At 51.5% G+C, this 10,606-nt stretch overlaps 1 protein-coding gene and 1 long non-coding RNA gene across 3 annotated transcripts; one reads left to right on the top strand and one right to left on the bottom strand.

Annotated features, from left to right (window-relative positions):
- Nucleotides 1-6,592: 6,592 nt before the first annotated feature.
- Nucleotides 6,593-7,776, bottom strand: LOC136792570 (uncharacterized). Of its 2 annotated transcripts, none has more exons than XR_010836520.1 (2): nt 7,259-7,776; nt 6,593-6,937 (listed from the first exon to the last, which is right to left on the bottom strand). It is a non-coding gene; the product is annotated as an uncharacterized lncRNA (long non-coding RNA). The 2 variants fall into 2 exon arrangements; XR_010836521.1 differs by having other exon boundaries at nt 7,289-7,776.
- Nucleotides 7,777-8,231: 455 nt separating this feature from the next.
- Nucleotides 8,232-10,605, top strand: LOC136792569 (protein 4.1 homolog). Its single transcript, XM_067013017.1, has 2 exons — nt 8,232-8,316; nt 8,489-10,605. The coding sequence occupies exon 2, from the start codon at nt 8,850-8,852 to the stop codon at nt 9,690-9,692; it is 843 nt and encodes a 280-aa protein (XP_066869118.1). The 5' UTR covers nt 8,232-8,316; nt 8,489-8,849; the 3' UTR covers nt 9,693-10,605.
- The last annotated feature ends 1 nt before the right edge of the window (nt 10,606 follows it).

Genomic DNA, 10,606 nt, shown 5'->3' with positions numbered 1-10,606 from the left:
TTCTTTTTTTTTTTTTAAACAAAGTTGCCCTGTCTGCCTTCTGTACCCTCAGTAAATCTAGAGGATATGTAGTTATGACAGGTCGAGGGATACACGTCTATTTAACACATTTAAGAATGTGCAAGGCAAATGAAATATAAAGTTATATCGAAAACATTAAGTGTCCTTGGCGATCACCCTAGTTAGCCCACGGTTTTCCCCCCCATTTTGCATTCAACTAACTCATGGCAGATTACTGAAATGATGTATTTAGACTAATTACTGATTTAACTAATAGAAAACCGTTCAAGAAATTGACTTTTAAGGCTGAGAATGACTTTCCGTTCCCCTGCTCTAGGGCGCCCCCTGAGGCCCGGGTTAATAATCTCATGATAGGATGGGGTCAGTTCGGTTTTTCTAGACATTAGGATGCTTTGAATGGTTATGAATACACGGAATATCCATTTAACTTGCAGATTAGATGTCTTTGGGTCCCAACTAAGTTTTATATCAACTTCCTTTGAAAGATTCTTTCACAGCTAGGCTTTCTGAAGCAGCTCCCAGAGAGTACAATTATGAAAATATCCTGGTACTCAGAAGATAGAGATTTGTCTTTTCAGGATAAGGAAGCAAAACACCTAATGCTGCTTTAAGCTGGTTGGTGCCTTCAGCCATCATACGGTGCGAAGCATCCTTATTGGAACCAGTCCCCAAAGTGGGAGATTTATCAACTTTTGGAGGTGGTTCTCTGTTGGTCAGCCATAGGACATCATCTTGCTGGAGGATAGGGACCCAGGGCCTTTGTGGCTGGTGGGATGGACCAAGGAAAGCTTTTTCACCTAGGCTCCCTTTTTGGCTTAGCAGAGCCTTCTTTCTGCCCTCTGCAGACCAGGTTTTGCTCAGGCCGGACTTGGACATTCCAGAGTTGCCCTCTTACCAGAATGCTGACTTCACACCAGAGCTCCCAAGGTTTGGTCTGGAGGCTCACTGGCCCTCCTCCACTGTTGCCAAGTTCCCTCGAAAGTCAACTACCTTCGTGACTGCTGATTTCTAACCCCAGGTCAGATTAAAGGACTCAGTGAAACCTTTGCCCTGTGGCCCCTGCCCTCAAGATGTTTCATGTCTTGTGTACGTGAAGGGCGTGTTTTCTAGAGTTTTTATTTCTTGGCGTTAGGTCACTGCAACCCTGGGATAAAAATAGGTGTAATTAGTATGTTACAGATTAGACTCTGTATTTCTAGCTTTGTGCTACTTCCTCTAATAATACGAATTTTGGTGACACATTTCCTAGAATCCTGGGCTTGCTTCGTTTGCTAAAATCCTCCAAGAGCCAATTATAGGACAGATCTGTTTGCTTTAAAACCTAGAAGGGTCTCCGATCCTGATCAGACCTCTCAGCTCTCACTCCCCCTTTCCCCTGTCTTCTGAGGTCTGTCTTGATCTTCTTGTTTTCTATTCAGGGAGCAGGGCCTCCATCCTCCTCAAAGGCTGGCATTTTTGTTGACGGCTGAGCACACATGGTCTTCCGTGGCAAAAGGCCCTTTCCTGGCTGGCTCCAGAGTCCCCACCAATTAATGGGGTGGGGGGGACTTGAGTTAGGCATCACTTCAGCCAAGCTGGGCGTACATCGAGCACACCTGTCACTTGTGCCAGTGTCCAAAATTCAGCCCTAAGGGTCACAGCTGTGGCATTATTTCAGCATGAGCAATTCAGTATTTAATGTTCCTTAGGAAAATAAATCATTCCAAGCTGCTACTGTTCACCTATTAACCCTTAGAGGATTTCATAGAGGGAGGGCGGGGGTGTCATCCACAGCTTTCTTGGCCAGTAACAGACACTTCCCAGTTCTCCTTTTAAAAGACCATTTCTTACATAATGGCGAACAGGAGCTGCAAAAACAGCATCCTCTCATTCTCTGGCAGCCACAGCCTCCCAGAGTGAGAAGTTAGACTTTCTTTTCCTTTATATTTTTACCTGCGTAATACATAGCTTCCTACACTTTGTCATTCCATCCCTTTCCTTTTTCACGGTAGCTTATATTAGTCTGCCATCATTGACAAGTCTTTTTTTTTTTTTTTTTTTCTTCTTTTTTTAAGTTTTGGCCACACCGAACGGCATGCGAGATCTTAGTTCCCCAACCAGGGATCAAACTCTCGCCCCCCTGCTGTGGAAGCGCGGAGCCGTAACCACTGGGCCACCGGGGAAGTCCCTGTGGCAAGTCTTAATTTACAATTAAGTGCTGGTGGGTGTGGTGGGGAAAGTTCATCATTGACCAGATTGGGGGCTTTATGTAAATGGCCCCCCAGAGCAACACACACGTTAGATGTAGCCTCCCTTCTGTCACCTGGGTCTTTATAACTGTCCATCTGCAGTTAATCCACATAGTACAAATCATTTGAAAGCTGAGTTGTCTGCCTTCTGAAAGAAATGGGCTATATTTAGTTTTTAAAGCAAGCCTGCTTTGTGTGCCTTGTAAAGTCAGCGACATTCTTTCAATTTTTTCAGTGTAATTAGCACAAAAGGAGCCGTAATTTGAGAAGGTAGTAGAGACTTGAGAGACAGGAATGTTGGAGAAAGCGGGCAGAGGCCTCTTTCCCCTTTCTGGGCGGCGGGGCAGAGACCCCGGGACGTGGGTGTGGGTAAAGCTGAGGTCTGTAGCTCATAAAAACATCTCCTTTTCATCTGATCCCTAGACTGATTGCAAATGCCTGATGCTTTGGCTGCATAGTTTTCTCCTCCACCTAATGTCCAGAGGTCGGCAAAGCCCCTAGGAAGCCACAGTGCCATCTGGGCTCCGCTGCGTCGAGTGGGCTCCTGACTTGTCGGGAGAGGCCTGTGCAGGCTGCCAAGCCCTCCATAAAGTGCTGAGTGAGGGAGGGAGTGGAGGGCACAGCCTCTGGCTGGGACTTACGTGTAGCCACGTGCAAAGGAGCAGGCTGCCTTCCTCCTCTGGGAGCCAAGCATTTGTGCCCCCTCAAAATAAAAACCCGGGGAAAGAGGTGGAGCTAAACTATAATTACACGTGTTTCAATTTCAACGTGTGTGGGCAAACACAGACAGATGAAGAGGTAGCTACATTTTTAGATAAATTAAACGTGTGAGTAATTATGTCCTATTAATTGCTTAATTCGGGGTTTACCAACAGCAGGGGAAGTGGGTTTAGAGAGGAGGGTTCGGCTACGAAGGCAGGTGACACCTACAGCCCTGTCAGAATCTCACTTGTCCCAAACTGAGGCTAGGAACTAAGTGCAAGTCTGTTTGAAAATGGCCACCCATAGCTTGGTTAGTAGGTAAATAAAGTAAAACCCCAAGATGTAAAAGTTGTGTTTAGCAGTTGTTTCCTATGTATATATGTATACACAAAGCAGCATTTAATGAAAGGAAATGTATTACCTGATTCATCCAGAGTGTTTAATGCTCTGAACTCTTAATTATATGGGGTTACATTTGAAAAATTGAATGCAATGAAAAGAAAAGAAAAAAAAAAAGTAAAATCTTTAAAATCAGAGCAGTTAAAGAGCTTCTTTTATCCACAGAGATCTTAATAGGACTTTGAGACTCCCTTGATCGGGCCAACTTGCTTTTTGTTTTGTTTTTTTCTGTTGGTACTTGTTAAGTAAGATGTTGGATCAAAATGTCATTTAAATAAGGTGTCTTGTAAATAAAAACAAAAGTGAGCTGACCTGCACCTGTTTTTAACTAGTCCTCCCTCTGCATTATTCCCCAGCCTGGATGGGTTTCCATCCTCGAGGCCAAATTAAAAGTTCCAAGCAACAGGCTTTCCCATTACCTTAGTCCCCATGAAATGCCGCCCCCAAGGGAAGCTAAAGATATTTTAGTTTAGGAAAATTAACTTTCCTGCTATAGAGGGGTAACAAACTTACATCTTTTTGCCCCCCCCCCAAGATCTCCAGTAAGTGGGTCCATTGGTCTGTGGTTGATGTCAGTAAACCCCTAATCCAAATTATCCATCTAGAATCTTTTCGAGGCTACCGTACGTATCATATTATTTAGGTCTAAGTTTTTAAAAGGAACGTTGTAATGCACATAGTCTCTACTTTATTGTTTCCCCCTTTTAAAGTAGATGGTGGCTTTGTAAAAGTCCACTCCCACTTACTCTGGGGCTCCCGGGGATGCTGTGAGAAAGGCGCTAATTGTCCTGGGAACTGGGCATCCATGGAGACCAGGAAGTTCCTCTCGTCGATGGTGTCCACCCATCAAAGTCAAGGAAGATCCATAAAGGCACAAAAGTCCCAGCTGCTCTCATTTTGTGAACTGTGGTTTTAAGTCGATGTTTGATTGGTATCTCAAAGCCACTGGCTCAAAAAATTGGGTCCAAACACATTGGCCCATGTGCCCCTATATTTTGTTTGGATTCGAGTATGTTCTAAACTAAAAACCAATTATTTGTAAAATTAGTTGATAGAAATTAAATAGGGAGATTTCATGTGGCCTTGTAGTTAGTCCCTTAATGTCAGGGCTTTTGAAATGAAGTTTTACTAACTTGAGCACCATGTTTAGTTCTGAATGCCAGTTTTGGATTACTTTGTGGTTCCCATTATTAACTAGTGAATATGACAAGGGGAAAAAAAAATGCCCTGGGTAATCGCTACATTAGATTTTTAAGAACTTTATGGTTCTAAGTAATAGAACCTTCTCACCGGGGATTAACTGGGACTAGGAAAAGGCTTTTTACAATACCTCCTTCATCATCGGCATTGTGCAGGCTTCAAGTCGCATTCATTTGCAACAATTTCAGTAATTCTAGTTAAATAAAGTGCGAAATGTGCTTTAAAGACAGAAAGCACCATTGAAGTGCTGAGCACTATTATTCAAACCTTACAGCTAAGGTTTCTGTTTCAGTGGAAACCTATTTATTGTTTCCTAGGCGGTTAAAATAATAAAATAATTATATTTTCTCTGGGATCTTACAGTGACCCCATCTAATGAAAGGCCAAGAACACCCTTGTCCAAAAACTGAATTACGTCATTAAGTGTAAAAATGTTTTCAAGATACTAAGCTATAGCGAGTCTGTTTCTTTTAAGAGCAGATGAGGCATTCTTTCTCAGACAGGAAGATGCAAAAGAGCCAAGGAACACATCCACCCATAAATACAAAGCTTACAAGACCACAAAACTCAAACCCCGACATGACATGCGGATGCATCCATTGTTGTAAAATATGCATTGCTGGAAAGAGCTTTTGCTAGGCCAGCCCTGTAAATAGCGGTGGGACCCCCATCTGTTTTACCAAGTTGTATCGTGAGGTGACCTAGTGCTTTAGGTTACGGTTGTATTACCCCAACTTGCTGGCTTTGGCATGAAGCAAGTCACCTGAACCAGGCATTTTACACCCAGGACATTCTGGCCCTTTGCCCCCTCTGGAGCTTAAAATTTCCACAACTTCCATCTCTCCCTGAGCCAAAGAAGAGGCCCCTTCCACTGGAAAACTCTAGAGTCTGGACTGTTCCAAGAATTATGCTAATGGATTGCTCACTCGCAAAGCATAAACCAGGCACTTAAAATGGTAACAACCTATTAAAATAAATTACTAATTCATATGAAAAGGTCACGCATGGTGGCCTCCAAACCTGAAAGCCTTTTTTTTTTATTATTATTATTAAAATGTTTAAGGCCCAGGTAGGTCAAATGCTAGACCGAAAGCTGTAGACGGGATCAGCTCACCACGCCAATTAAGTAAAAATCTCATCTTTCACTTTGTGTCGGGTGAAAACAGAAAGCTGAACAGACCACAAACGAGCTTGTGTTTCAGAGCTCTTAGTGGCCTTTGCTTACCTGTAAACCCTTGATTCCACCTGCTGTCATTTATTTACAAAGTAAATGCTTTATTTGTCCATCAGTGGTTGATCATAATAAAATATAGGTGAAACCTACACTTTAAAAAAAATTTCTTTTTTCAAGGGTGGCCTGCCAGGTTAGAAGTTGAAATGACTGAAGGCTGACCTTGCTTTATACATTCTAGAACAATAGTCCTGACTGTGCCTTGCCTGGAATATATGTCAGTATATGACATGGGACAGCTTCACTCCTTTCAAAGTTCAGGTGTGATATTTATCTAAAAGGGGGGAGATGGTAACCCAACTCAGGGATTTCCAAATAAGGAGCCTTCATTATATTCATTGTAGTAATGTGTAGCTGCTGGCATAAGTATCGAGGTTGTATTGGTTACTATTTACCTTCCTCCTCTTAAATACAAAGTATTTGCGCTTTGCCACATTAGAAGCAGGAAAGAAGATGCTTTAGAACACAGGGAGCATAACAAAAATTTCTGGCCTAGTTCTCCTCCTTATAAGTCTTCACCAATTTTTAAAAATGATAATCAGTTGATTAATCAAATTCAACCAACAGGTTTTTATTTAATATATAAAGGTATAGAACTTGGGCCCCGTCTTTAGGTAGTTTCTAATCTAGTTGGTGAAGGACTGTGTCATGATCTTTTCAAACAGCCTCACTGTCGAATTTGCTTAGGAGGACATTCCCGTCTATAGGGTAAATATTTTTATCGGCTTTGGTTTAGACGAACGGTAGTCCCTTTGAGTTTTTGTCGAAAGAAGGTGTGTTTTTGTGTAAGAAGGACAGGACATATCCAGAGTGTGATCAAGACCTGGTTTATTTGGACGTGAGGAGGAAAGGGCAAGCGCAGCAACTTTTCTTCAGAGTTCGAGAGAGTCTGAGACCCGCAGTCAGGCGAGGTAGCAGATGTAGATCATGAGGGTCTGGCGTGAAGATTTCGCTTCCTGTTCTTAATTCCAAGTGTTCTCGGCTGTCTTTCAGGTCCATAAAGTGAGGCCTTGTAGAAGGCGGGTAGAGGTGTACTGGATGGGACCAAGAACAATAATAGCTGACATCTTCGTCTGTCACAACTTTTCTTACTCTGAGTTGAGCAAACTGAGGAGAAGGGGGGATTGCAGCAGCCCCGTTGAATGGTTAACAGTGTCTGTTTTCAAAGAAAACAACACGATTTGGACAATTTACTCAAGGCCTCTGACCAAACCGAACAATCACCCCACCCCCTAGGTATGTTAGCTGTGTTTCCATTTACAAGTAGGCTGCCTGTTCCTTTCTTTCTATCGCCCCAAACATCCAAAGTTTTACTGTTTCGAAGTGAAAGAAAGTTAAACGCGGGAGAGGGTTCACGACTACTACATTTACGGGTTCGGGTTGACCGGCGGGCAGCCGTGACCCACCAAAGGCAGTTGCCAAGTCTTAGACTGACGGCCCAAGGTGGGCTGCACGGACCACACTTTTATTGACTGACCGAACGAATGGCACCCAAGTAGACACGCACAGGGCTCAGCCTGGAGACTCAACCAAGGTTCCGGGAAAAGCGAGCCGGGGCCGACTCGTAGACAACTTGGTATCACTGCTCTTCACCCACTGCGCTGTACCGCATCCTCATATGGGACAGGGCTGGGGTGGGACACTTGAAAGTCTCTGAACAATTCTCAAACAAATTCGTGTTCAATAAACTACTTTTCCATTTGTTCCAGAGCATCCCCCCGCGGCACCCTGGCCCGGCCTCGTATAACCGGGACGCCCTGGCCCGCCACCTGTCCCGCCCAGGAGGACTCCAGGGGCGCAGACCGCGCGGCCCCGGCCACCACCGCTCGGCTCTCGGCTCTCGAGTCGCCGGCGCCTGCTTGCTCTTGCGACGCTCGTTTTTCGCGCTCACATAACACCTCTCATCGGATGACCCGCCGCCGGGCACGCGCCGCCGGGAGGGAGGGGTGGGTGGCGGTCCCCGCGCGCGCTAACCGGGAAGCTGGAGGTAAGGAGGCGCGCGGCAGGGGTAAGCGCCGCCGTCGCACACTTTGCACGCCGCACAGGGCTACACCACTCACCGAAAATTGGGAGGCAGGTCTGGGAGGCGGGGTCCGGCGCCCACCGCCTTGGGCGCCCCCTCGGCCCCCGCCGCCGCGTCCCCCGCGCCCTGCGCCCACTCCCGCGTGGCCCCCGCACCGGCCTGCACCTCCGGGGTGCGCGGCGGCCCGTTTGGGCGCGTCCCCAGCGGGCCGATTTTTCGGCTTCCCCTTCGGTTTATAGGGGCCGCCACGGTGGGTCCGTCCTCTGAAGAGGCTGGGGCGTCATCGGGCTGCTTAGGAGCGCTGCTCTCCGGCGGGGACACTCAGTCGCGTCGGCACCGCGGAGCGGGCTGCGTCAGGTGGCCGGCCCGGCGCGGCTCGCTCGCTGGCTCGCAGGCTCTCTGGCTCTGGGCTGCGGCGCCGCGGCTGGAGCGAACCCCTGTCCCAGCGCGGGGCGGCGGCGGGCGGCCGGCAGGCAGGCACTGCCTTGCGTGTGAGTGCACCTCACTCACATGTAAGTCCGGGGGCACCGTGGCCTCCCGCGGAAGTGCGAGTCGCCCGGCACGGGGAAATAGCCACCGGGGCCGGGACGGGGCAGGGGCGCCCCAGCATTGCCGCCCTGCCCGCGCCTCCCGGGCACCCCCCAATTCTCTCTCTCTTCTCTCTTCTCCATTGGCGTGCCCAAGAGCCTAACCAAGGAGCGCCTGAGGGTAACAGCAACCTCGTGCCATCGCGCCTCTGCACTTTTCTTTTTTGAGTTGTTTGACATTTCTTGTTGCTTTTTGATTTCTCGTGTTGTTGGGTGCTTTCTGGTTTGTTCTCGCCCCTTTTTCGTTTGCTCACCCTTTTTGGCGCTAACTTAAGCAGCCAGCCCAGCAGCCTGAACGAAGCCCGGCAGCCGCGCTCCGCGGCCCCGGGGCAGCGCAGCGGGGATCGCAGCCGACTCCCCCGACACGGGGCGCACGGGGTCCGGCCAGCCCGAGGCCGGGGGCAAGCAGGGCGCCCGGGCCAGGCGAGAGCCAGGCACCCCGAGGTGGCCGAGCCACCATGCTGAAGATGGCCATGAAGATCAAAGCTCGGGCGGTGGAGAGCGAGAGGAAGACAGCGTTGGCTGCGGCCGAGGTGGCTGCCGAAGCTGCGGCGGTGGCTGCAGCGCTGGCCGAGCCGCGCGCGCCGTGGAAGAAAGGGGACACCGAGAAGCCCCCCAAGAAACCGGAGCAAGAGGCGCCCTCCGAGAAGTTGCTGACCGAAAAGGAGCGGCGGAAGATCGAGAAGAAGCTACTAGAGCAGAGAAGAAACGAGAAGGAGAAGGAGAGGAAGAAGTTGGAGAAGATGCAGAAGAAGAAGAAGAAGAAGAAGAAGAAGGTGCCAGAAGCCCGGGAGGAGGCCCGAGGCCCGGGGGCCGCCGCCGATGCCGCCGCCGCCGGCGCAGACGAGGGCGCCGCGGAGGGCGCCGGCGGGGGCGGCGTGGGCGCCGGCGCCGGGGCCACGAGTAGGATCTGGATCGAGTGGGACACGGACTCGAGCGACGAGGACGAGGACGACCTGTTCGACGCCTTGCTAGGCTTCAGGGGCGCCGTGTGGGCGTCCGGGCTGCTGAAGATCAGCGCGCTGAGCGCCCACTTGCCATTGCTGACCTTCCTGGTCCTCTCTGTGCGCAGCCCCGCGTGGGTGCTCGATTTCCTGCTGCAGAATCGCCCGGAGAAGGGCCGCGGCTGCGGCTTCTTTTTCGGGGCGACCTGCTGCTTCCGAATGTTCCTGGGCTGCGCCTTTTTCTCCTTCGTGGGCGGCCGGGCCAAGGGCAGAGGCCGTGGGCGCTACGGGACCTCGGGTGCCTTCGGCTCGGGCCATGGCGCCCAGCGCCAGGGGCGCGACGAGCGGCTCATCTAGTCAGGCCCCCGCCCCCTCTCCCGCCACCAGACACCACCATCGCTGTGTAGTGTGGAGTTTTATTGAGTATTTGTGTGTGTGTGTTTGGACACATTTTCTTTTTCGGTTGCTCTATCCTTTGGTTCGTGCTCGCCTCGCTTCTTCCACACTCCCTGCTCTCTAGCTCTCTCTGTCTCTTCTTTTCGAAAAATTTCCTAAGTCCGGGCTCTGGCTCGCGCTCCCTCCCCTTCCGCCCACCCCGGCCCCTCGGCGGCGCCCGCGGGAGGGGGGAGGGGGCTCGGCCTCGGGGGCCGCAGGGCGACGCGGCCCGGGGGGTGGAGCGTTGGCGTCGTGCGAGGGGTCGTCACCGGCTCGGAGACGCCCCCTCTCCCCCCGTGGCCGGCCCCGCTTGGGGCCCGAGCCAGGGGGGCGAGGGGGCGTCTCCCAGGCCTGTCCCGTCCCGGGCGCGGGCAGAGGACCCCCCCTCCCGGGGTACCCGGGGGGGGGGCGCCTCCCTCCGCCAGCTCCCGCCCTCCCCGCCGCCGCGGCCGCTGCCGCGGCTGCTCCTCATCCCTCCTCCTCCTCCTCCTCCTCCTTCCACCCCCCTCGCCGCCGCCGCCTCCTCCTCCCCCCGCCTCCCCCCGCCCGCCGCGGAGCTTTGGGTCGGGGCGGCGGCGGGGCCCCGGCCGAGGCAATAAGAGCGGCGGCGGCGGCAGCGGCGGCAGCAGCTCCCGCAGCTCCTGCTCTGGTCCGCCTCGGTCCGCGGCGGCCATCAGACCCCTCGGCTTCGGCTCGAGGGGCCGGGAGCCGCGCGCTCGGCTCGGTCAGACCGACACCACCCTCCCCGCGCGGCCCGCAGTCCGCCCCGCGCGCTCCTCCCCGAGGAGCCGAGCCCGCGCCCGGCCCGCCCGCCCGGCGCTGCCCCGGCCCTCTCC

The sequence above is a fragment of the Kogia breviceps genome, chromosome 14 (genome assembly GCF_026419965.1).
Source record: "Kogia breviceps isolate mKogBre1 chromosome 14, mKogBre1 haplotype 1, whole genome shotgun sequence".
Lineage (NCBI taxonomy): Eukaryota > Metazoa > Chordata > Mammalia > Artiodactyla > Physeteridae > Kogia > Kogia breviceps.
This window is presented reverse-complemented; position numbering and strand designations above follow the sequence as displayed.

Excerpts from the sequence above, each read along its gene's own strand:
- LOC136792569 (XM_067013017.1), top strand. The coding sequence starts at position 8,850 with ATGCTGAAGATGGCCATGAAGATCAAAGCTCGGGCGGTGGAGAGCGAG.